A 24,709-nucleotide genomic window follows, 5' to 3' on the forward strand; every position below is an offset into this window, starting at 1 on the left:
TGGGAGAGTGTCTGGTACCTGGGGGTGACCCTGCAGGTGGGAGAGTGTCTGGTACCTGGGGGTGACCCTGCAGGTGGGAGAGTGTCTGGTACCTGGGGGTGGCCCTGCAGGTGGGAGAGTGTCTGGCACCTGGGGGTGGCCCTGCAGGTGGGAGGGTTTCTGGTACCTGGGGGTGACCCTGCAGGTGGGAGGGTGTCTGGTACCTGGGGGTGACCCTGCAGGTGGGAGAGTGTCTGGTACCTGGGGGTGACCCTGCAGGTGGGAGAGTGTCTGGTACCTGGGGGTGACCCTGCAGGTGGGAGAGTGTCTGGCACCTGGGGGTGGCCCTGCAGGTGGGAGTGTGTCTGGTACCTGGGGGTGGCCCTGCAGGTGGGAGTGTGTCTGGTACCTGGGGGTGACCCTGCATGTGGGAGGGTTTCTGGCACCTGGGGGTGACCCTGCATGTGGGAGGGTTTCTGGCACCTGGGGGTGGCCCTGAAGTTGCTGGAAACAGCGCAGCTTACTCCAGAAGGTCTGCTTGTCTCACTTTTTCATGTAAGCGGGGCCCCAGCTGCCCAGCGTTCAGGCTCCTCAGCTCACCCTGCGCCATGGTCCTGAGGGTAGACACCCCACCTTGGTCCCGGGGATGTGCAGGACAACAAGATGTCACTGCAGTGAAGCAGTGGGGTCTGTCCTCTTTGTCACCCTCCAGAGAGGGAGAGAGGGAGAGGGAGTGAGGGAGCGAGGGAGGAAGGAGGGCCTGGGCAGCACAGGGGTTATAGACGCTCCTGCTGGAGGCTCAGAGGTCCCGGGTCCGGTCCTGGGTTTGGTCCCTGGTACAGCCGAGAGGCAGAGCTGAGCAGACGGCTGGTTACCTATACATGCCCAGAGGTGGTGCCGGGGCTGGAGCGTGGGTCTCGGAGGCTGAGGTGCCTAGCTGGCAGCCAGCATCACCCGTGCCAGTGATGCCCGGCACCCTCCTCATGAGCTGTGGCCCGCGGAGCCGTGGAAGGGGCGGCGTGCGCCAGCTCAGCCCCCGAGCAAGGAGCCCGTCAGGAGCCCAAAAGACACGTTGGAGGAAACCACAAAACACAGAGAAAGAGGATGGGAGTTGAGGCGGGGTGGGGCTCCTGTGGGTCAGGCCGCGTCCACGGCGAAGATGCTGCCCATGGGAGGGGCACACGCAAGCCCCAGCCCTGAGCCAGGGGTCTGCAGGGCTCAGAGCAGGTCCCGGGGGCCTGGGAGGCCTGGGAGGCCTGGGAGGCCTGGGAGGCAGCCGGCTGCAGAGCAGGAAGCCAGCTCGAAGCTGCACTGGGACAGGCGTGGGCTGGCAGGTAGAGGTCTGGCTTCCAGCCTGGCATCAGGCGAGCTAGAGCCCTGTCTGGTTCTCACCCCATTCCCTCATCAGGGAATAAATACTGTTTAAAAAGAGAACCAGGCTGGGGCCAAGTGGTGGCACACCTGGTTAAGCACTCATGCTACAGTGCGCAAGGACCTAGATTTGAGCCTGGTCCACACCTGCAGGGTGGCACAGCAGGGTTGCAGGTGTCTCTCTGTCTTTCTCCCTCTTATTTATTTATTTATTTATATTTATTCCCTTTTGTCGCCCTTGTTTTATTGTTGTTGTTATTGATGTCGTTGTTGGATAGGACAGAGAGATGGAGAGAGGAGGGGAAGACAGAGGGGGAGAGAAAGACAGACACCTGCAGACCTGCTTCACCACCTGTGAAGCGACTCCCCTGCAGGTGGGGAGCTGGAGGCTCAAACCAGGATCCTTACACGGGTCCTTGTGCTTTGCACCGTGTGCACTTAACCTGCTGCGCTCCCGCCCGACTCCCTATTTATTTTTTATATTTTTATGTTACAGCGTTACATGTTGACGGGTTTGCATCCACACCATTCTCACCAACAAAGTTCTGAATCTTCCCTCTCCCCACTGCAATCACCACAGTTCCCCTAAGGTTGCAGACATTGGCCAGCCATCTTCCCTACGACTATCTGTCCACATTTACACATAGTTGCCCCTTCTTTTTCTGATCCAGTCCTCTCTCCCCTCCAAGCCACTCCTGACATCATAACCACCCCCGTGTGTCCCTCTCCTCTCCTCCTGTCTCTCTGGTGCTGGTGGAGCTGAGCGCAGAGTCCTCTGACCTTCCTTCTGTCACTTCTCCCCCGCTGGGAGTGTGGACCAAGGTTGTTCATGGGGAGCAGAAGGTGGGAGTTCTGGCTTCTGTAGCTGCTTCTCCGCTGAGCATGGGCTCTGACAGGACAGGTGGACCCACACCCCCAGCCTGTCTCTGTCTCTCCCTAGTGGACCAGAGCTCTGCAGATGGGAGGGTCCAGGACACATGGGTGAGGTTGTCCGCCCAGAGAAGTCGGGTGTAACTTGGTGTCTGGAAGGCGGCAGGACCTCAGCTGAGACAAGATGGTTAATGAACAGGAGACAGAAAGTAGGATCAGAGCAGATGAGGTTGGGGATTTCAGTGTAGAAGAAAGCTAAGAGAACCATTTAGGCGTGTTCCTGGGGGCACACAGCTGTAGTCATTTTGCTTGAGTTTGGTAGCTAGCCTGAGGTTGGATGAGAATATTGTCTGAGAGAATGGTGTCAGAGTGGAGAAAAAGGTCTAGAAAGTTGGATTAAGTGAGATAAGTCAGAAGCAGAAGGATGAATATGGGATGATCTCACTCTCAGGCAGAAGTTGAAAAACAAGATCAGAAAAGAAAACACAAGTAGAACCTGAACTGGAATTGGCGTATCACAGCAAAGTAAAAGACTCTGGGGTGGGTGGGTGGGGAGAATACAGGTCCAAGAAGGATGAAAGAGGACCTAGTGGGGGCTGTATTGTCGTATGGGAAACTGGGAAATGTTATGCATGTACAAACTATTGTATTTACTGTTGAACGTAAAACATTAATTCCCTAATAAAGAATTTTTTTTTTAAAAAGTTGGATTAGGGAAGGGGGTAGCTCCCATTCTTATAAAAAAAATTCTGGGAGTCGGGCGGTAGCGCATCGGGTTAAGCGCACGTGGCACGAAGCGCAAGGACTGGCGTAAGGATCCTGGTTCGAGCCCCCGGCTCCCCACCTGCAGGGGAGTCACTTCACAGGTGGTGAAGCAGGTCTGCAGGTGTCTTTCTCTCCCCCTCTCTGTCTTCCCCCCTCTCTCCATTTCTCTCTGTCTTATCCAACAATGACAGCAATAAAAATAATAATAATTACAACAATAAAAAAGGCAAGAAAGGGAATAAAATATTTTTTTAATTCTGTGGCTAAAATTAACTACCTCCATCCACCTGCTCCAGGGCCCCTATGTAAATGCATATTTATATTCAGTGCCAGAGCCTGTGTGACCTCTAAGTCCCTACTGGTCTGAGCTTATAGCTCATGGTCTATTTCCCCGATCCCTTTCAAATTCTCTCTGTCTCTATCCAATAATAAAAATATTGAGAGAGAGAGACAACCAGGCCTGAACAGCCAGGGAAACTCAGCTGGAAGAGCAGCCCTGCAGGCCTGAGCCGCTGGATGGGGTGGCATCTGCCCAGCCCCACTGGCTGCTCCCCCATGTGATTTAAGTGATACAGGGGTCGGGCAGTAGCACAGCAGGTTAAGTGCACGTGACACAAAGCGCAAGGACCGGCATAAGGATCCCGGTTCGAGCCCCCGGCTCCCCACCTGCAGGGGCGTCGCTTCCCAGGCGGTGAAGCAGGTCTGCAGGTGTCTGTCTTTCTCTCCCCCTCTCTGTCTTCCCCTCCTCTCTCCATTTCTCTCTGTCCTTTCCAACAACAACAGCAATGGCAACAATAACAAGAGCAACAAAATGAAAAAAATAACTTCCAGGAGTAGTGGATTTGTAGTGCAGGCACCAAGCCCAGCAATAAGCCTGGAGGTAAAAATAAAAAATAACTACAACTTCGCTGGGGCTCAGTGCCTCCTCTGCTCCTGGGGGCCATTTCTCTTTCTTTCTTGCTTGCTTTTTTTTCATTTAACTGAACTGGACAGAGAGAAATTGAGAGAGGAGGGGGAGATAGAAAGGGAGAGACACCTGCAGACCTGCTTCACCTCTTGTGAAGAGTCCCCCCCCTGCAGGCGGGGAGCTGGGGGCTGGAACCAGGGTCCTTGCGCTTCATACTATGCACCACTGCCCCCCCCCGCACGTGAGGGACCAGCCCGCCAGGGGGCACTCTCGCGCTGTGCCTCTCCGCTGCCTTCTGAGTGAGAAAGGGGCCTGCCTGCCTCAGTGAAATCACACAAGTTCAGGACCTCGGTTCTGCCAGTTAGCCAAATAAAACAATTAAAATGGAAGCTGAGGAGACAGCATAGTGGTTATGCAAAAGATATATTGTTTTAATATTTTATTTATAAACACAGAGGGGAGGGGAAGCAGAGAGGGATCGAGATACCTGCAGTCCTGTTGCACCACTTACAAAGTTTCCGTCCTGCAGGTGGGGAGCAGGTGCATGAACCCAGGTCCTTGTGCATGGTGTACTCTACCAGGTACCCCCCAACCACACAAGACTCTCCTGCCTGAGGCCCTGAGGTCCCAGGTTCAATCCCTAGCACCACCAAAAGCCAGGGCTCATCAGGGCTTTGGTCTGTTTTTCCTTTATGTATCTCTCACTCATTTTTTAAAGTATTTTTTATTTATTATTGGATAGAGAGAAATTGAGAGGAGATGAGAGACAGACAGACAGACCTCTGCAGCCCTGGTTCAGCACTCATGAAGCTTTCCTCCTGCAGGTGGGGACCAGGGGCTTGAACTCAGGTCCTTGCACACTGTAATGCATGCGCCCAACCAGGTGCACCACCACCTGGCCCCCTCTCTCATTAAAAAAACGAACAGTGGTCCGGGAGGTGGCGCAGTGGTAAAGCTTTGAATTCTCAAGCATGAGGTCCCGAGTTCTATCCCCGGCAGCACATGTGCCAGAGTGATGTCTGGTTCTTTCTCTCTCCTTCTATCTTTCTCATTAATAAATAAAATCTTTAAAAAAACGAACAAATGAAATATTTTAAATATCTGGGGCCAGATGTCCGTGCAGCATAGACAGAGGCTGGGCAGTCACACAGGAACCCCCACAAGGAAGACATGCAGATTCAGGAATATTTTCTGCTTTTATCAGTTTCGACCTCAAAATATGTAAAATTTTAAAAATAAGATAAGATAAAATTAGGGACTGGAGGGAGTGCTGGCCCCATGAGACCCCATGTTCACCTGCCCTGTGCCAGTGAAGCTCTGGCTCACTCCCTTTCTTGCATCAGCAAAATCAATCATTTAAAAAAAATAGTATCAGGCAGCAGTAGACAGCATAATGGTTATGCAAAGAGACTCTCATGTCCGAGGCTCCAAAGTCCCAAGTTCAATCCTCCGCACCATCGTAAGCCAGAGCGGAGCAGGACTCTGGTAAAAATAAATGCATAAAACTCCTTGTTAATGGATTGGAGAGGCTGCTCGGTCCCGCGTGTTCAAGGCTCTGGGTCAGAGTGCATAACCAGCTGGCCCAGCGGCCCCCATGGGGTGACCCAACAGCCCCAGCCGGCACGGCCCTCACAGGTCTGCAGTGTCTCCAGGTGTGAGCCCCGTGCCCCTGCCCGTCCTGCACTGCCCGGCAGCAGCCCGAGGTGCCCTGGGACAGGAGACAGCAGGGGACAGTCACTGGGGGAAATGCAGGGGCTGACTGGGTGCTGGCCCCACCCCGGGGAGCCACAGGGCAGGGAGGGAGCCAGCACCCACCCACTAGCACCCAGACATAGCACCCAGAGCTGTCCTTTCGAAGTCCACAGCTCACAAGGGCCCGGGGCTGCCCTGTCTGCCACCCCATGCCTCCCGGGCCTCTGTGAAGGCCCCCGTGTGCCCCGAGACCCTGGGAGACCCCCACCCAAGGGGCTCAGGGTTGGAAGCCAGACACAGGCACAGAAGTCAAATGGGGGAGTCGGGTGGTAGCACAGCGGGTTAAGCGCTGGTGGCACAAAGCACAAGGACCGGCGCGAGGACCAGCGTAAGGATCCTGGTTCGAGCCCCCAGCTCCCCACCTGCAGGGGGATCACTTCACAGGCGGTGAAGCAGGTCTGCAGGTGTCTGTCTTTCTCTCCCCTTCTTTGTCTTCCCCTCCTCTCTCTATTTCTCTCTGTCCTATCCAACAACGATGACATCAGTAACAACAGTAACTACAACAACAAAACAACAAGGGCAACAAAAGGAAATAAAATTAAAAAAAAAAAAAAAAGAAGTCACATGGAGCTAAGGCCAGTGTGGCCTGAGGCCACTCCACACCTGTCCCCCTGGCTAGGAGTCCCCTGTCCTCCAAGCTGGGTGTCCCCACACCAGTCCCCAGGATCGGTGTCCTCACCCATGTGGCATACCAGACCCCATGTCAGGCGGTATGGCCTCTGTCCTTGTGACTCTGCAAGGACGGGGCTTTGCTGAACCAGCCGCCCAGCCACATCAGGCTGGCCTCCACCCACTGTGAGCCCCCTCCCCAAGAGCCCCCTCCCCAGGAGCCCCCTCCCCAGGAGCCCCCATGTGAGCAAAGCAGCCCTGCCCCCCACCCCTGCTCTTCCAGAGACTGGAACAGCTGTCCAGGTCCCCCTCTGTCCTCCGGCCATAAGGTACCCAGAAACAAGCCCCAGTATGGGGCTCACTCACCTGGGAGGCTCAGCGGGGGAACTGACCTGAGGGGCTCACCTGAGGGACTTACCTGTAGGCCTGCGCCTTGGCTGCACACAATGCCTGGACTAGCCTCCTCCTTCAGGTGAGTTCTCACTGGGCTGAGGGGCTCCAGGCCGGGCGTCCTGTCCCAGTGAGGCTGTGCCTGCTCCCACCCAGCCTGCACCTGGGAGGCTTCCAGCACGGGGCCCCGGGGCGAGGGCGGGCGGGCCGAGCATGGCTCAGACTTGTCTCCCAGGATGTTCCACAGGAGACACGTCCAGGGAGCAACCGGTCGGATGAGCAGCAGTTCCCGGCCCACCCCCCGCATCCCCACAGCCCGTCCCAGACGCCAGCGATGGAGCCCAGGACACCTCGGCCCGCCACCCTGGGCCCAGCCACCAGCCCTTGCAGCGCCAGCCGGGTAGGCCCCCGCCCACGGGACCCTCTGCCCGGCAGCCCCACACCTCGGGGACCTTCCCCTCCACCAGTGACCCCTGACCCCCATCCTTCGGGCATGGCCCCGGGCCCCACTCTGACCCTGACCGGTGACCCCTGACCCCCACCCTGCCCGGCATGGCCCTGGGCTGCCCCCTCCCGGCCCCACTCTGGCCCCGACCAGCCGGTACCTGCCCAGCTGGCCAGGCTGACTGAGAGGTTGTCTCAAGGGGCGGGGAGAGCAGGCCACTGGGAGGGAGGGGAGGCAGCGGCTTACTCCCAGGGGCTTCCACTCAGCCCCTGTCCTAGGCTCAGTCTCTGTGGGTCCTGGGTCCCAGGTCCCAGTCAAGCCTGCCTGGGAGACCTGGGCTTTGGGGTCTGGGCCCCCGACTTGTTCTTCTCCCCGCACACTCCAGCCCCCTGTGGGGTAGTGGGGCCCCTCCTCATCAGGTCTGACTCGCATGCTGTGGGGTGGGGGGCAGGAGCCTCTGGGGGGGACTTCTGGGGTCATAGGCCAGGAGGGCTGGCTGTCCACAGGCCCCTGGGGTTTCACCGTCAAGAACAGGACAGCCACCACCCCACCACCCCACAGCTTCCATCCGTCCTCAGGCCAAGGCCTTGCCCTCATGGATTCCTGGTGTCCTACCCTCCACACTCACACACTGATTCCAAGCTCACTCAGCCTTCCCACGATGCTCCAGTGGGGCCACCCAGACCGTTCCCCAAGCCCACGGGAGCAAAGGCCAACCTGGCCCCTGCTGGGCCCTTGCCGTCCTGTCCCCTCTGTCTGTCCTCCTGAAGGGTGGCCGCCTCCACGAAGCCTGCTCTTCCTCTCCGACTCAACTCCACGTTGGCAGCAGCCCCACCCTCCCACCTGGCCAGGTGTCCCCGCCCCCATCCCCCGTGGGTGGGGCGGCCGTCTGTGTCTGGGCCAGCCCTGGGCGGGGCGGGGGCCTGGGACGCCGCCGAGGACGAGCCTGGGAGACAGTGGAGGCAGTGGCCGGAGCCGCCATGCGGGACGGTGACTTCCTGCTGTCGGCCCTGCAGCCCGAGGCCGGAGTGTGCTCCCTGGCGCTGCCCTCGGACCTGCAGCTGGACCGCCGGGCAGCCGAGGGCCCCGAGGCGGAGAGGCTGCGTGCGGCCCGAGTCCAGGAGCAGGTGCGGGCCCGGCTGCAGCAGATGGGCCAGCAGGGGCGGCTGAACGGGCCCGAGCCGGAGGGGGCAGCCGAGGGCCCCAGAGGTAGGTGGACACGGGGAGGCACGGCGGCAGGGCAGTCGCGGGCAGGGAGCAGGCACGGAGGGCCTGCCAGCAGCCCAGGCGGGGGCTGAGGGCCAGAGGCCGAGGCCAAGGCTCCTGACTCACAGGCATCTGAGTCAGCCGCCCCACCCACCACCCGTGGGTGGGGCTAGCCTCCCACCCAATGAGGCCCCCCCAGCCCTGGCCCCATCCTGGGGTCCACTGTGGAGGAGGGTAGGGGGCCCAGCATTGTGCTCACCTTGGTGTCAAAACAGAATGCACATTCGGGACAGACGCCCATAGAGACACCCTCACACAGAGACACCGCCCGGGGCAGAGACACCGCCCTGGGAGAGACGCTAGCCCCAGCGTGCCCCCACCTCCGGGGGGAGAGCAATGGGGGGGGTGGGCCTGGACCAGAGCCAGGGGGCCTGTTTGGGCCTGGCCCTTAGGGGGTTGGGGGGGCGTGTGACCCAGAGCTGCCTAGCTGCCCTGTTGTGGGGGGGGGGGCGTGTGTGTGTCGGGCGACTCTGTGGGCATTGGTGTGCCATGGGGGAGCCCTGGGACAAGTGCAGGTGAAGACCTCCAGACCGGGAACCTGGCATCACTCCTGCCTGCCAGCCTGCAGGGCCAGGCCAGACACCGCAGTGCACTGACCCTAGGTCAGTGCTGCCCACCCCCATCAGCTCAAGACTGATTCCCAGATCAGGGCTGACCCCCCCCCCCCCAGTTCAGGGCTCACTCCCCAGATCAGGTCCCCTCCAGGTCATGGCTCCCCAGGAAGCAAGCCCTTCCCCAGAACCAGGAAGGGGACTGGGGTGGGGGCAGCGGGTGGCCTGAGGAGGGAGCAGGGGGGGTCATTACGCCCTGGCCACTCTGCCAATTAGGGGGAAGAGGATTATAATTTGGGGGTGTGGTGGGTCCCGCGGGGGCGTGCCCCGGGGCTGAGCGGCGTTCAGAGGGTTAATCGCCCCACAAAGCCTCATTAAGTAGCCGGTCCTGGGCGCCCTGCCTGCCCCACCTTGGGCCCCTGCATCCTGCCCCCATCTGGGCAGCCCGGCCGCCCTGTCCCTACCCAGCTGGGCCCTTGCTGACCACACTGCTTAGGGCTCCTCTGTGTCCACTCATCATCCTGCCCCGCCTCACCCTCTGTCCAGCACCAGCCCTGGCCCACTGCTCTGTCCATGTGCGTCTGTCCAGCTTCCACACACACACACACACACACACACACACACACACACACACACTGGTGTGCCCAGATTCTGCTGTGGACAGGGAGTGCCCCCTTGGGTAGTGTCCACGCCGGGCAGTGGCCAAGGTCAGCCCTGTCCCTGTCCAATTCCTCAGGTGTCAGCCGCGGCCAGTACCACACCCTGCAGGCCGGCTTCAGCTCCCGCTCACAGGGCCTGAGCGCTGACCATGCGGTGAGTCGGGCAGGTGACCATGGGGTGCCGGGCAGGGGAAGGAAGGCGGGGAGGGCATCCACTCACTCTGACTGCCCCCACCGCAGACCCTCCGGCCCATGGCCAAACCAGCCTGCATCCCCCCATCCTGGTCCTCACGCTCTGCTGTGGACCTGAGCATCTCCCGGAGACCCAGCTCGGCCCACAACGGAGGCGGCGCCTTCGGGGGACCCCTGCCCGCCGGCCCCCCGCCCGGGCGGCCCCTGTCCTTCCACGAGCGGGCAGCAGGCGCCCGTGGAGACTACGACACGCTGTCCCTGCGCTCGCTGCGGCTGGGCCCCGGTCTGGATGACCGCTACAGTGTGACGTCGGAGCAGCTGGAGCCAGCCGCCTACCGCGCCTTCGCCTTCGAGCGCCAGGCCAGCGTGGGCTCCGGCCGCATGGGGGGCCCCGATTGGCCCGAGGCTCCCGAGGGCGCCCCCAGCCGCACCATCCGCGCCCCCGCCATGCGCACGCTACAGCGATTCCAGAGCAGTCACCGCAGCCGGGCCGTCGGCATGGCGGCCGGGCCAATGGAGCCAGTGGGCCGGGCTCTGGAGCCCACAGGCCGGGCGCCCTCCGTGCGCAGCCTCAGCCTGGCCGACGCGGGACACCTGCCCGATGTGCGTGGGCTGGACAGCTACGGCGGGCAGCGCACCTTGCAGCGGCTGAGCAGCGGGTGAGGGCCCGGCCGAGGGGACACCCGCCGCCTGGGCCGGCCTGACCGCTGACCGCTGACCCCCGACCCCCGACCTCCGCAGCTTTGACGACATGGACCTGGCCTCGGCCGTCAAGTACCTCATGGCCTCCGACCCCAACCTGCAGGTGCTGGGCGCCGCCTACATCCAGCACCGATGCTACAGCGATGCCTCGGCCAAGAAGCAGGTGACCGCTCCGCGCCCGGGACCCGCCTCTGGCTGAGCCCTGAGGTGCCCGCCGGGGGCTCCCCCTCCCCCACCTGGGCCCCGAGGCCCCTGGCTGACCCGCCTGCTCCTGGGGCCTCCCACACCCCACGCAGCCTGCACGCCCGCTCACAGCCCCGCACACCCGCTCACAGTCGCCCACACCCCACGCAGCCTGCAGCACCCGCTCACAGCCCCGCACACCCGCTCACAGTCGCCCACACCCCACGCAGCCTGCAGCACTCGCTCACAGCCCCGCACACCCGCTCACAGTCGCCCACACCCCATGCAGCCTGCAGCACCCGCTCACAGCCCCGCACACCCGCTCACAGTCGCCCACACCCCACGCAGCCTGCAGCACTCGCTCACAGCCCCGCACACCCACCCACACCCACTCACAGCCCCACACACCCGCCCACACCGCTCACAGCCCCGCACACCCGCCCACACCACTCACACCCGCTCACAGCCCCACACACCCGCCCACACTGTTCACAGCCCTGCACACCCGCCCACACCGCTCACAGCCCCGCACACCCACCCACACTGTTCACAGCCCTGCACACCTGCCCACACCGCTCACACCCTCCCGCCACCTGTCCCGCAGGCCCGCAGCCTCCAGGCAGTGCCACGGCTGGTGAAGCTCTTCAACCATGCCAACCAGGAGGTGCAGCGCCACGCCACGGGAGCCACGCGCAACCTCATCTACGACAACGCGGACAACAAGTTGGCGCTGGTGGAGGAGAACGGCATCTTCGAGCTGCTGCGGACGCTGCGGGAGCAGGACGATGAGCTGCGGAAGAACGTCACAGGTGCCCCCGCCTGCCCCGCCCCCTTGGTGGCACTGCCCTGGTGGCTCTGTGGTGGCATCACAGGTGCCCCCGCCCGCCCCCCCTTGGTGGCACTGCCCTGGCAGCTCTGTGGTGGCGTCACAGGTGCCCCCGCCCGCCCCCTTGGTGGCACTGCCCTGGCGGCTCTGTGGTGGCATCACAGGTGCCCCCGCCCACCCCCTTGGTGGCACTGCCCTGGCAGCTCTGTGGTGGCGTCACAGGTGCCCCCGCCCACCCCCCCTTGGTGGCACTGCCCTGGCGGCTCTGTGGTGGCGTCACAGGTGCCCTCGCCTGCCCCCTTGGTGGCACTGCCCTGGCGGCTCTGTGGCGGCTGGGACCCCACTGCTCCTGAGGGGGAGCTGGAGGTGGGGGCTGCGGGGTGCTGAGCGGTCCCACCCCCAGGGATCCTGTGGAACCTGTCATCCAGTGACCACCTGAAGGACCGCCTGGCCCGTGACACGCTTGAGCAGCTCACAGACCTGGTTCTGAGCCCCCTCTCAGGGGCAGGCGGCCCACCTCTCATCCAGCAGAACGCCTCGGAGGCCGAGATCTTCTATAATGCCACCGGCTTCCTCAGGCACGCAGGGACAGTGTGGTGTGGGGACAGTGCGGCGTGGGGACAGGTATAGGGACAGGCTGTGGGGACAGGCTGTGGGGACAGTGCAGCATGGGGACAGGCCATAGGGACAGGCTGTGGGGACAGGCCCTCAGGGGCAGCGCAGCGTGGGGACAGGCCGTAGGGACAGGCTGTGGGGACAGTCACAAGAACAGAGCTGGAGAAATACAGGCGTGAGGTGAAGCCATGGAGAACATCAGGGCCAAGAAGCTGGGAGAATGAGACTCAGTCTGAGGTCTGAGCGACCAGCTTGGCCAAGGGAAGTGGACAGAGCAAGCAGAGCACAGAAGGTGGACACAGGTGCCCCCAGAGGCCACCAGGCAGAGGCCGACAGATGAGATGCTGAGGTTGCAGGGGGTCCCCAGACACCAAGAGAAATGGGTGTGTCGCGGGCCAGGAGTGACCAGCAGGGGCAGGAATGACCAGAAGGGACTGGGAGTGACCAGCAGACATCAGGAATAATCATCAGATCCAGGAGTGACCAGCGGGCATCAGGAGTGACCAGCGGGCATCAGGAGTGGCCAGCGGGGGTCAGGAGTGGCCAGCGGGGGCAGGAGTGGCCAGCGGGGGTCAGGAGTGGCCAGTGGGGGCAGGAGTGACCAGTGGGGGGCAGGAGGTATTGGGAGTGACCAGGAGGTGCAGGGGACAGGATGTTGTGCTCAGTCTTTGGCCCTTGGATCTAAGGTCCCTCTGTCTGCACGTCTCTGGGGAGTCTCTGTGAGGGCTCTCCAGAGGGGTTTCCACAAGGGTGGGTGGTCTCCAGGGGGGTCTCTGTGGAGGGTGTCTAAGGGCTGGGGTTTCTCTGTGGAGGCCTGGGAAGTCTCTGCAGGGGTCTCTGCTGGGCCAGGAGAAGTCTCCACAGGGCCTCTGGGTGGAGGGGGCATCTGTGTGGGTCTCTGACCACCGTCCTTCATGTCCTTCACAGGAATCTGAGTTCAGCCTCCCAGGTCACCCGCCAGAAGATGCGTGAGTGCCATGGGCTGGTGGATGCCCTGGTGACCTACATCAACCACGCCCTGGATGTGGGCAAGTGTGAAGACAAGGTGAGGGGAGCCGAGGCCGGGAATGGGGTCTTGGGCGGCTGTAGGCTGGGGGCTGGAGTGCTGGGAGTCAGGGCTTACCAGAATAGGGGGCAGGGGTCCTGGTTTCCTGGGGTCCTGAGTCCTGGGGCCTGAATCCTGGGGCCTGGGGATCAGCATCCTGAATCCTGGTATCCTAGGATCTTGGGATCCTGAGTCCTGCGTCCTGGGGTCCTGGGGTCCTGGGATACTGGGGTCCTGAGTCCTGAATCCTGGGGTCCTGGGGCCTGAGTCCTGGGGTGCTGGGCCCTGAGACCTGGTGCCTGAATCCTGGCATCCTGGTTCCTGGGGTCCTAGGATCTTAAGGTCCTGAGTCCTGAATCCTGTGGTCCTGGAGCCCTGAGTCCTAGGATGCTGTGGTCCTAAGTCCTGGGGTGCTGGTCCTGAGACCTGAGTCCTGGATGTGAGCCACTGATCTGTGTCCACAGAGCGTGGAGAATGCAGTGTGTGTGCTGAGGAACCTCTCCTACCGCCTGTACGATGAGATGCCGCCATCCGCCCTGCAGCGGCTGGAGGGCCGGGGCCGCAGGGACACGGCGGGGGCACCGGTCGGCGAGGTGGTGGGCTGCTTCACGCCGCAGAGTCGACGGCTCCGTGAGGTGGGCCAGGCCAGGTGGGTGGGTGGCCGGGGGTGGGCACCCTGGAGCGCAGCTTACCCCCCGCCCTCCCTCAGCTGCCCCTGACAGCTGACGCCTTGACCTTCGCGGAAGTGTCTAAGGACCCCAAGGGCCTGGAGTGGCTGTGGAGCCCCCAGATCGTGGGGCTGTACAACCGACTGCTGCAGCGCTGTGAGCTGAACCGGCACACCACGGAGGCCGCGGCCGGTGCCCTGCAGAACATCACCGCTGGGGACCGCAGGGTGAGGGGCAGGGTGACGGGGAGCGGAGGGGCAGGGGCGGGGTGAGGAGACAGGACCCCGGGCAGCAGCAGAGAGCTGGGCCCCTCGGGTGCTGGAGCTCTCTGCGCCTCGCCTCCGCAGTGGGCAGGCGTGCTCAGCCGCCTAGCGCTGGAGCAGGAGCGCATCCTGAACCCCCTGCTGGACCGCGTCCGCACCGCTGACCACCACCAGCTGCGCTCGCTCACAGGCCTCATCCGGAACCTGTCCCGGAACGCCAGGAACAAGGACGAGATGTGTGAGTGGGGCCTGAGCAGGCCCGCACCACAGGGGCAGAGGGCAGGAGGGAGGGCGAGCCCTTCGGGGGCACAGGGCAATGGGCAGAGGGCAGGAGGGAGGGTCATCCACGGCCAGAGGGCAGGAGGGAGGGTCATCCATGGCCAGAGGGCAGGAGGGAGGGTCATCCACGGCCAGAGGGCAGAGGGCAGGAGGGTCATCCATGGCCAGAGGGCAGGAGGGAGGGTCATCCATGGCCAGAGGGCAGGAGGGAGGGTCATCCACGGCCAGAGGGCAGGAGGGAGGGTCATCCACGGCCAGAGGGCAGAAGGGTGGGTCATGGCGCGGTCACAGGGCAGTGGGCAGAGGGCGTGACACTAACCCTCTCACTGCGGGGCAGCCACCAAGGTGGTGAGCCACCTGATCGAGAAGCTGCCGGGCAGCGTGGGGGAGAAGTCGCCACCCGCGGACGTGCTGGTCAACATGGTGGCGGTGCTCAACAACTTGGTTGTGGCCAGCCCCATCGCCGCGCGAGACCTGCTGTACTTCGACGGGCTTCGCAAGCTGGTCTTCATCAAGAAGAAACGGGACAGGTGAACAGGGCCACGCGCATACCTGCAAGCCCCGCCCACCCAGCTTCAGTCCACGCCCACAGCACAACCACCGGGTCCTGGTCACGCCCACACCAGAGGATGTCCGGTCCAGCTGGGCCACGCCCATATTCAGTTGCCCCGCCCCAGCGAGCTCTGGGCCACGCCCACACCCCATTGGTCCTATCGGCCACGCCCACGACCTAACTGCCCAGCCACGGCCACGCCCACACTCCGTTGCCCCGCCCAGCTCTAGGCCACGCCCATGGCCTCCGCAGTCCGGGCCACGCCCCAAGCCCAGCCTCCACCATGCCCCGCCCCCACCCTCCCCCCATCACCCCAGCCCCGCTGACCCCTCTCTCCCTCAGCCCAGACAGTGAGAAGTCCTCCAGGGCAGCCTCCAGCCTCCTGGCCAACCTGTGGCAGTACAGCAAGCTGCACCGCGACTTCCGGGCGGTATGGTGGGCTAGGGGCCCTGGGGGGAGTGGGGGATGGGAGGGGCGAGGCAGGCCAGGTATGTGGGCTGTTTCTGCGTGGGGAGGTTGTGTCCACGGGGAGGACAAGAGGGCGGGCTGTGTCCACGGGCTGGGGGAGCCATGTCCACAGGGAGGATGGCCTTGGGGGCTGTGGGTCTGACTCAGGTCCCTCTTCACTGCAGAAGGGCTACCGAAAGGAGGACTTCCTGGGGCCATAGCTGGAGGCCTTCCTGGAAGAGGAGGAAGACGCAGGTGCTCTAGCGTCCCAGGCACAGGCCCAGCAGGGCTGTTTAGTGGTGCTCAGAGGAGGAGGCCACCAGGCCCAGGGTTGTGTCCTGTGGAGTCCTCAGAGGACCTGGGCCACCAGGGAGGGGCGCTTTGGATGGGGATGCAGCTTTGCAGGCAGGGGGCGGGCAGGGCTTGGCTGCCTGGGTGAGGGGGTGGAGCCGGCGGGGCCCCGGGGTGCTGGGAATAAAGATGGTCGCACTTGGGTGGTGTGCTTGGAGTGTTCCTCACAGCCCCGCTGCCCCAAGGACTGTCCTGGGCTCACACGCTCGCCCTCAGGTCAGGTCCCGGGGAGGGACAGCTGACACGGCAGGCCCTGCGGGACAGCAACGGCTCCTGGCTTTGGTGTTGCCCAGGGCTGTGTTCCCGGCTGACGCAGCCTCGCCCCGGGCCTCACACTGTCCACCCAGGATCGGACCGGTCACCGCAGGACCCCTCCCCAACTTGCTGGGTTGGCTATCCGACTGTGAAGCTGCATCACACGTCTACACAGGGCCCTGACCCTCCTGGCCAAGACACTGGGCCCCCGTTGTTACCCGGGACAGCACCCCCTTCTTGTCCAGGACAGCCCCCCTTCCCACCGGGGTCAGTGTTCAGTGCCCACTCCCCCCCACAGGATACTGTGCCCACTTCCTGCTGGGACAATGCACTCCTTTTTGCCCCGGGGAGAACAGGTCCAGACAGGATCCAAAACACATTTATTTCCTGGAATGTGGGGCCTGGCAGAGGACACCCCCCCCAGTCACCCAGCCACCCCCCCACCCCGGGCTACATGTCTTCCTTGGACACCAAGCAGTAGAAGTCTGTGCGGACACTGTAGTTGCGGGAGCCCAGGTCCGAGACGTCCATCTCGCCGCCCCGGCCCTCTCCCAGCGACGCCCCATTTGCGGGCAGCGGGGCCGGGGCCGACAGCTCCCCAAAGACAGGACCCCGCACACCTGGGGAGGAGGCCAGAGCTGAGGCTGGGCCTTTGCTCCCCGTGACCCCGCCCAGGCCACGCCCACGTCAGGCCCAATCACAGGTCGCTTTCCCGAAGGACACGCCCACTCAAGCCACGCCCACGCGCAGGCCCCGCCCCGCTCACCCAGGTCTCCCTCGGGATCAGGGTCCCGCTCTGGGCCCCGGGCGCGCCCATCCCGGGTTCCCACGGTCAGCATAGGGTCCTTGTCGTCCTGCAGCTGGGTCTGGGGGTCCCCCTCCTTCGCTCGGTACTGCACTTTCCTGGGCAGCGCCAGCTGCAGCTCCTTCCAGAAGTCCGAGGAAGGCGTCTGGGGAGAGGGGACAACTGCAAGCCTGGGCCGCCACCCAGAACACCCCCACCGGAGGGAGACCTGAGCCCCCCGCCCGCCCCTACCAAGAGCGACCTCGGGCTCACCCCCAGGTGCGGATGCCTGGTCACGTCCCAGGTCTGGGACCCCCTGCTTCCGTAGCCTCCCGCCCAAGCCCTTGGGTCCCCCCACGGCTTCCGCCCCCGCACCACTGAGCCGGGCCTCCAGAGCAGCAGGGTGACCAGGTGGCGGTGCTGGCGCAGCAGGCGCAGAGCCGGGTGTGCGGGCTGGCGCTTCAGGTCGAAGGTGATGAAGATGGGCCGGCGAGTGAGCTCCAGCAGCCGGCACAGCCCCTCCCTGCGGGGACAGCCAAGGGGACAATGGGACAGTGTCATCAGGGGACAGTCAGGGGGCAGTGGGACAATGTCATCGGGGACAGTCAGGGGACAGTGTGACGATGTCATCGGGGGACAGTCAGGGGACAGTGGGACAATGTCATTGGGGGACAGTCAGAGGACAGTGGGACAATGTCATCGGGGGACAGTCAGAGGACAGTGGGACAGTGTCATCGGGGGAATCGGGACAGTGGGACGATGTCATCGGGGACAGTCAGGGGACAGTGGGACAGTGTCATCGGGGGTCAGGGGACAGTGGGACAATGTCATCGGGGGACAGCCAAGCGGACAGTGGGACAGTGTCATCGGGGGACAGCTAAGCGGACAGTGGGACAATGTCATCGGGGACAGTCGGGACAGTGCGACAATGTCATCAGGGACAGTCAGTCAGGGGACAGTGGGACAATGTCATCGGGGGAATCAGGGGACAGTGGGACAATGTCATCGGGGACAGTCAGGGGACAGTGGGACAATGTCATCGGGGACAGGGGACAGTGGGACAATGTCATCGGGGACAGTCAGGGGACAGTGGGACGATGTCATCAGGGGACAGTCAGGGGACAGTGTGACGATGTCATCGGGGGACAGTCAGGGGACAGTGGGACAGTGTCATCAGGGGACAGTCAGGGGACAGTGTGACAATGTCATCAGGGGACAGTCAGGGGACAGTCAGGGGACAGTGGGACAATGTCATCGGGGACAGTCAGGGGACAGTGGAACAGTGTCATCGGGGGTCAGGGGACAGTGGGACAATGTCATCGGGGGACAGCCAAGCGGACAGTGGGACAGTGTCATCGGGGGACAGCTAAGCGGACAGTGGGACAATGTCATCGGGGACAGTCAGGAGACAGTGCGACAATGTCATCAGGGACAGTCAGTCAGGGGACAGTGGGACAATGTCATCGGGGGAATCAGGGGACAGTGGGACAATGTCATCGGGGACAGTCAGGGGACAGTGGGACAATGTCATCGGGGACAGTCAGGGGACAGTGGGACAATGTCATCGGGGACAGTCAGGGGACAGTGGGACGATGTCATCAGGGGACAGTCAGGGGACAGTGTGACGATGTCATCGGGGGACAGTCAGGGGACAGTGGGACAGTGTCATCAGGGGACAGTCAGGGGACAGTGGGACAATGTCATCAGGGGACAGTCAGGGGACAGTGGGACAATGTCATTGGGGGACAGTCAGAGGACAGTGGGACAATGTCATCGGGGGACAGTCAGGGGACAGTGGAACAATGTCATCGGGGACAGCCAAGGGGACAGTGAGGGCAGTCAGGGGACAGAGGGAAAGTCAGGGCGACAGTCAAGGGGACAGAGGGACAGTCAAGGGGACATGGGACAATGTCATCAGGGGACAGTGGGGCAGTCGGGAACAGTGGGGACAGTCAAGGGGACAATGTCATTGGGGACATAAAGGGGACAGTAGGGGCAGTCGGGGGACAGCGGGACAGTCAAGAGGACAGAGGGACAGTCAAGGGGACAGTGGGGGCAGTCAAAAGGATAGAGGACAGTCAGGGGGACAGCCAAGGCGGAAGAGAAGTGGGTGGGGATCTGAGAGGGGCAGAAGGAGGCCAGCGCGTAGCCCCCACACACCGGAAGCTATGGCTGCACCAGGCCCGACCTAGGAAGGCCTCTGACAGGACCACGATGAGGCGCCGGCAGCGGCTCAGGTTCACCAGCAGCTCAGCGGAGGGCTCTGAGGGCGGAGAAGCAGGGTCGGCGGGGCGGGGGCGGAGGAAGACGGGGCGGGGCCTACGGAGAAGGGGCGGAGCTTGAGGGCGGGGCCTAGCGTGGACGGGCGTGTCTATGGCGGGCGGGGGGGCCTGTGGGGGTGGGCGGGCCCTGTGGGTGATGGGCGGCTCTTGTGGGGGGTGGGCGGGCCCTGTGGGTGGTGGGCGGCTCCTGTGGGTGGTGGGTGGGCCCTGTGGGTGGTGGGCGGGCCCTGTGGGGTGGGCGGGCCCTGTGGGGGGTGGGCGGGCCCTGTGGGGTGGGCGGGCCCTGTGGGTGATGGGCGGGCCCTGTGGGTGATGGGCGGGCCCTGTGGGGGGTGGGCGGGCCCTGTGGGTGATGGGCGGGCCCTGTGGGTGATGGGCGGCTCCTGTGGGGGGTGGGCGGGCCCTGTGGGGGGTGGGCGGGCCCTGTGGGTGATGGGCGGGCCCTGTGGGTGGTGGGCGGGCCCTGTGGGTGGTGGGCGGGCCCTGTGGGTGATGGGCGGGCCCTGTGGGTGGTGGGCGGGCCCTGTGGGGTGGGCGGGGCTGCGCACCCCCACGTGGCAGGAGGTCCCGATTGTCCAGGAAGAGCCTGTATCCGCGCCGCCGCTCCAGGTGGGGCTTGAGGATGAAGTTGACGAACTTGTGGTCCTCAGGGCTGTCGTAGTAGGAGATGTAAGCGTCATACAGCTTTCCATCTGCGGACAGCGGAGCTCAGCATGGCTGCCACGCCACGTCCCCCCAGGCCTCCCAATGCCCACCGGCCCATCTTCTGGGGCACAGGCCCCCGTGGCCCCAGGAGCCAGCCAGCACCCCACCCCCAAGCCTCTCACAAACCCCTGCACTGTGGGCTCAGCCCCACCTCCCTGTCCACCCCCGCAGGCAGGGCAGCCACCCACCCAGAGCTGAGCTGGGCCAGCCCCAGAGCCCACGCACCGTTCACCTCCACCTCCCCATAGGTGTCTTGGTACCAGAGCAGCACAGGGAGCCGGCACCTCACGTAGAGCAGCGCCACCAGGAGCAGGGACAGCAGGACCAGCAAGGAGGCCAGCACCGCAGCCACGTGGCCTGCGCGGCCTGGGGACAGAGAGACCTGAACCCCTGCCCCTGCCCAGTACCCTCCCCTCCCAGCCCCCCACGCAGCCTCACCGGCTCTCCAGAGAGTGAAGGTGGCAGAGCTGACATTTCTGATGGAGCAGGAGAAGGCCCCGTAGTCCCCCGTGCCCGTCACGTTGACCCCCAGGATGCTGGACAGAAGCACCATGGACGAGTTCTCCTGGACCCTGGGGAGCAGCCCCACCCTGTCACCAGGAGCTGGGCGCATGCTGGGCCTGCGAGTGAGGAGGCTGGCTGGGGTCACCCTGCTGGTCACTGCCCCTGGGCGCCCCAGCTTCTCACCAGTCATCTTCGTGGAGGCTGTAGTGGCTGCTGTCGTCCAGCGGCAGCCCGTCCTTCAGCCACTGGATGGAGGCGGAGGGACAGGCTGGCCCGGAGGCCACCCAGGCCGTGCAGTTCAGAGTGACCACACTGCCCAGGGCAGGCCCCAGGTCCCGGCTTCCCGGTGGTGAGAGGAAGTCGGGGGCCCAGGCGCAGGCATCTGTAGAGAGAGCCTGGCTCAGGGGTCAGCCCTGCTGGACACTGCCCGACAGCGTGGGGGCCAGGGAGAGCCGCGGCAGCACCCTGTGTGACTGGACCCCAGACCCCCAGCATGGATCCCTTCCCCCAGCAGCTGCCTCTGGAAGTGCAGCCCTGTCTGCAGAGGCCACAGCCAGATCCCAGGCCAGAGTCCACCTGACCACCGGCCCTCCAGGACATGCCCCCCCTTTCTTTTCTTTCTTTTTCTCTCCAGGGTTATCGCTGGGGCTCATTGCCTGCACTATGAATCCACTGCTCCTGGAGGCCATTTTTCCCATTTTGTTGCCCTTGTTGCTGTTATTGTTACTGTTGCCGTTGCTGTTGTTGTTGGATAGGACAGAGAGAAATCAAGAGTGGAGGGGGAGATAGAAAGGAGGAGAAAGGGGGGGTCGGGCGGTAGCGCAGCAGGTTAAGCGCACGTGGCGCAAAGCACAAGGACCGGCGTAAGAATCCCGGTTCGAGCCCCCGGCTCCCCACCTGCAGGGGAGTCGCTTCACAGGCGGTGAAGCAGGTCTGCAGGTGTCTGTCTTTCTCTCCCCCTCTCTGTCTTCCCCTCCTCTCTCCATTTCTCTCTGTCCTATCCAACAACGAATGACATCAACAACAACAATAACCACAACAAGGCTACAACAAGGGCAACAAAAGGGGGGGAGAATAAAAAGGCCTCCAGGAGCGGTGGATTCATGGTGCAGGCGCCGAGCCCAGCAATCACCCTGGAGGGAAGAAAAGGGGGGAGAGAAAGACAGACACCCGCACACCCGCCTGGGAAGCGACTCCCCTGCAGGTGGGGAGCCGGGGGCTCGAACCGGGATCCTTACGCCGGTCGTTGCGCTTCGCACCGTGTGCACTTAACCCGCTGTGCTACCACCGGGCCCCCTACGTTCCCTTTATCTTCCAGGGTCTCTTGCCACTGCCCCAGGAGCCAGACAGTGGGGGGAGGGGAGGTGCTGTGGGGCCTGGCCAGACCTTCCCCCTTTACTGAGACCTGGAATTTCTGGGCTTTCAGTGGATGACGGGTGGCGAATCAAGAGAGACTCGGGTCGGCCAGGTCTCGAGCAGCCCACCAGGCCCACTCCACAAGCAGGGCCTCATGGTCCCCGTGCCTGGGCAGCGGGGGCCCTGCCGGCAGGGGAGGGTGAGAAAGGCAGAGGCAAGAGTGGGCAGGCGTCCCTTTCGCCTACCTGCCATCATCTAGAAGGGTTCCTCGGCTGTGGCCGGCTGGGCACTGGCTCCGTGGCGCCCCTTGGCCGAGTAGACTGGGCCCCTGGAGGCGCTGGACTCACTGTCCTTGTGGCCGGCCGGGCCGGCTGGGCACCCAGATGGGTCAGAGGCTGCCGCCATGCCCAGAACAAGTTAAACAAGAACAGGCTGAGTTAACGGATAACCTGCCTTGCAGGCTGTGGCCACCTCCCCGCCCCGGGACCCAGCAGGCCAAAGCGGACCCTGGGGCCGGGGCCCCAGCTTGGGGCCCCACACCCCACCCAGAGTAGGGCCTTGTTCCAGACAGGCGTATAGGGACTTGGACCAGCACTCAGTGCAGAGAGGGACGGGGCAGACGGGCACCAGTGCCCACCGTCTGGTTTCTGTGCCCAGCGGACTTCTGTCCACATTGCTGGTCACCTTCATCGGAGGGTCCACCCACCCTCATGCCCACACACACACCTTCCAGCCTGGAGCCCACTCCCCAGTGCCCCTCTGGCCTGCCCACTGACGCTGGCCTCCCAGCATGGAACTGCTGAGGGCCGGAGTCTGAGGCCTGGGGCTGTATGTTCCCAGCTATGCTCTCCACTCAGGCCCCGGCCCCTACACCATGTCCTGGCCAGTCTCCACCCCAGCATCCAGGTCTGTGACTGGATGGGAACACCTTTGGGTCCTTCTAGAACCCTCAAAGTAGAGGTGGTCGGGGACAGTCCCCCAGACAGGAAAGCCAGCCCCCGAGAGGCTCTGGGGTACAGCCTCCTCCCCCAGGGTGGCCAGGGTGGCCTCTGCCCAGCAGGTCACTGACAACTCCTGCGGCCACCTCCCCTGCGAGGTGGCTTGCACACCCTCCTGGCCCCAGCACGAAGGCCACAGGGCACTGCCCAGCACCCAGCACCCAGCACCCAGCACCCAGCAGGAGGACGTCCACATGCTTGCAGAGCCCCCAGAGTGCACTCACTCCCGCAGCCCCGCCCGCACAAGGCACACACATGCCGCCCTCAGCCAGGCCCCGGGGTCACCTGGGTCTGGCTGCCCCGGCCTGGGGGCAACACCAGCCATCGGGCAGTGCTGGGGGGCACAACTGCCAGGCAGGCCCCCGCGCCATGGCCGAGCGGGTGAGTGCTGTGTGCTCTGAGGCGTCTGGGCTTCCTGGCTGCAGTCACATCCTCCCTGGCAGACCCACCCAGCGCCCCCGCCCACCGGGCTTCCTGCATCTGACTCAGGCTGCTCCTTCCTCTGGGCCCCTCACCCCAGCCCTCGCAGAGGGGTGGCCAGGTACCCCAGCTAGAACCCATGAGGACACCCCCGCTGCTGCCCACAGGAGGCTCGAGACAGTGCGGACCCACGGCCATCATGGGCCTGGGCAGCTCTGCAGCTCTCACCCAACGCTGGTCGAGCCCCCACAGGTGAGCAATTGGGGGAGGGGGTGTCCTGGAAGTGGAGAGCCCCCTTTTCCACAGAAAGAATCCACCAGGATGTCCCTGCAGGGGCCTGAGCTCAGCGGGGCAACCCCAGTGGTCAGTACTGCCGCCCAGACCACATGGGCAGAAGGACCCAGCAGCAGGTGAATGGCGGGTGCCACAGGCCTGGGTCACAGGGCATCAGCTCAGCCCACCCTCGCCCCCACACAGGGTTCAGCCCCCCAGAATTGGAGGATCCCTGCCACCCGTGTCCTTCAGGCCAGGCCAGGCCACCCCACTGAGGCACTGGGAGCCCTCCCGGAAGGTCCCCCCCATTGGGTGCACGCTGACCCCGCCGGCTGGCTGCCCCTCAGAGCTCCTGCAGGACTGTCCCCTGCCTGTGCCATCTTAGGGGACACCCCCAGGTCCAGTGCCTGACCCACAGGCCTCCTCCCGACACATGGGGTTGCAAAACTGCTTCCCACGGCAAAAATAAAATAAAATAAAACCGGCTCTTGTGTGAGACAAGTGTCTGCTTCTGCCTGAGTCCGATAGCAGGGTGCTAGATGGCCCCCACAATCGGGCTGCTGTCCCCAGGTCCAGGTGGGTGTCCCAGCTGCTTAGCTCCTGCATCTCAGGGCCCCCTCGTCCCCCTGCAGGTCCCCCACCAGCCCCCAATCCTGCAGCGCCTGGCGTGGAGGGCGCTGTACCGGCCTTAATACCCCTGCTCCAGCAGGTGCGTGGGGAGGGTGCCTCAGGCCCACCTGGCTGTGAGTTTGAGGACCCAGGGCCCACACTCCCCGCCCCAACAGGACGTGCCCAGCACACTGGCTTCCGGGCAGGCAGCCACTTCCTGCCGCCTCACAGGGCAGGGGCGCACCCACCCCTGACCCCCACCGGCCCCAGGCCTTCCACTGCAAGCTGCGCCTCCCCCTCCCCGGTGCCCCTCCCCCACACCGTTCTCACCTGTCCACAGGCCCAGCTCGAGAGGCAGGGGCCGCTCACCTGGCCAGGTGCGGGAGCTGAGTGGCGGCAGGTGCAGCCCCGCCCGAAGGCCTGGGGGCGGGGAGTTCAGCTCAGTCCCGGGCTGCTGCCACTGGGGCCCAGGCAGAAGGCAGACCGCCAGCCCCAGCCCCCCAGGCGTCTCCGCGGCCCCACCCTTCAGGAAGCCTGCCCCCCCCAACCCCCAGCCCAGGTGCAGGGAAGACAGGGCTGGGGGCGCCACTTGCTGGGGCCATGGAACACCCGCCTCAAGGCCTGGGCCAGCTGGCTCTAGAACATTGCCTTGTTTCCCCAGCCCTGAGAGCAGGCACAGCTGTGACCAGGAACCCTTAGTTTCACTTTATTATCAAAGGGGGGTACTTGGGACCCAGAAATCTGGGACACAGGAAACAGCTGCGAATAAGTGAGAAGCTTCCACAGTCAGGGAGAGGGGCTCCCTCAGGCCAGGCTGTGCTGTGACTAAACCAGA

General features: G+C 63.7%; 2 protein-coding genes across 4 annotated transcripts; one reads left to right on the forward strand and one right to left on the reverse strand.

Moving 5' to 3' along the window:
* Positions 1-6,886: 6,886 nt before the first annotated feature.
* On the forward strand, positions 6,887-15,831 carry PKP3 (plakophilin 3). Its single transcript, XM_007536539.3, has 14 exons — positions 6,887-7,043; positions 8,105-8,297; positions 9,642-9,718; positions 9,805-10,415; positions 10,498-10,621; positions 11,246-11,450; positions 11,871-12,045; positions 13,010-13,127; positions 13,592-13,762; positions 13,837-14,022; positions 14,143-14,296; positions 14,675-14,867; positions 15,233-15,320; positions 15,523-15,831. Exons 1-14 carry the CDS (start codon positions 6,978-6,980, stop codon positions 15,556-15,558), a joined length of 2,397 nt encoding a protein of 798 aa, XP_007536601.2. The 5' UTR covers positions 6,887-6,977; the 3' UTR covers positions 15,559-15,831.
* Positions 15,832-16,344: 513 nt separating this feature from the next.
* On the reverse strand, positions 16,345-24,368 carry SIGIRR (single Ig and TIR domain containing). Of its 3 annotated transcripts, none has more exons than XM_060175887.1 (10): positions 24,205-24,368; positions 21,820-21,969; positions 20,402-20,600; positions 20,153-20,286; positions 19,940-20,080; positions 19,558-19,701; positions 18,888-18,990; positions 17,103-17,250; positions 16,710-16,893; positions 16,345-16,563 (listed from the first exon to the last, which is right to left on the reverse strand). In XM_060175887.1, the coding sequence occupies exons 2-10, from the start codon at positions 21,827-21,829 to the stop codon at positions 16,394-16,396; spliced, it is 1,233 nt and encodes a 410-aa protein (XP_060031870.1). In that variant the 5' UTR covers positions 21,830-21,969; positions 24,205-24,368; the 3' UTR covers positions 16,345-16,393. The 3 variants fall into 3 exon arrangements, with proteins under 3 accessions (XP_060031870.1, XP_016049558.1, XP_060031871.1); XM_016194072.2 differs by lacking the exon at positions 24,205-24,368 and adding an exon at positions 22,858-22,997; XM_060175888.1 differs by lacking the exons at positions 20,402-20,600; positions 24,205-24,368 and adding an exon at positions 22,858-22,997 and having other exon boundaries at positions 20,153-20,334.
* Between the last annotated feature and the right edge of the window lie 341 nt (positions 24,369-24,709).

Source organism: Erinaceus europaeus, chromosome 17, assembly GCF_950295315.1.
Source record: "Erinaceus europaeus chromosome 17, mEriEur2.1, whole genome shotgun sequence".
Taxonomy (NCBI): Eukaryota; Metazoa; Chordata; class Mammalia; order Eulipotyphla; family Erinaceidae; genus Erinaceus; species Erinaceus europaeus.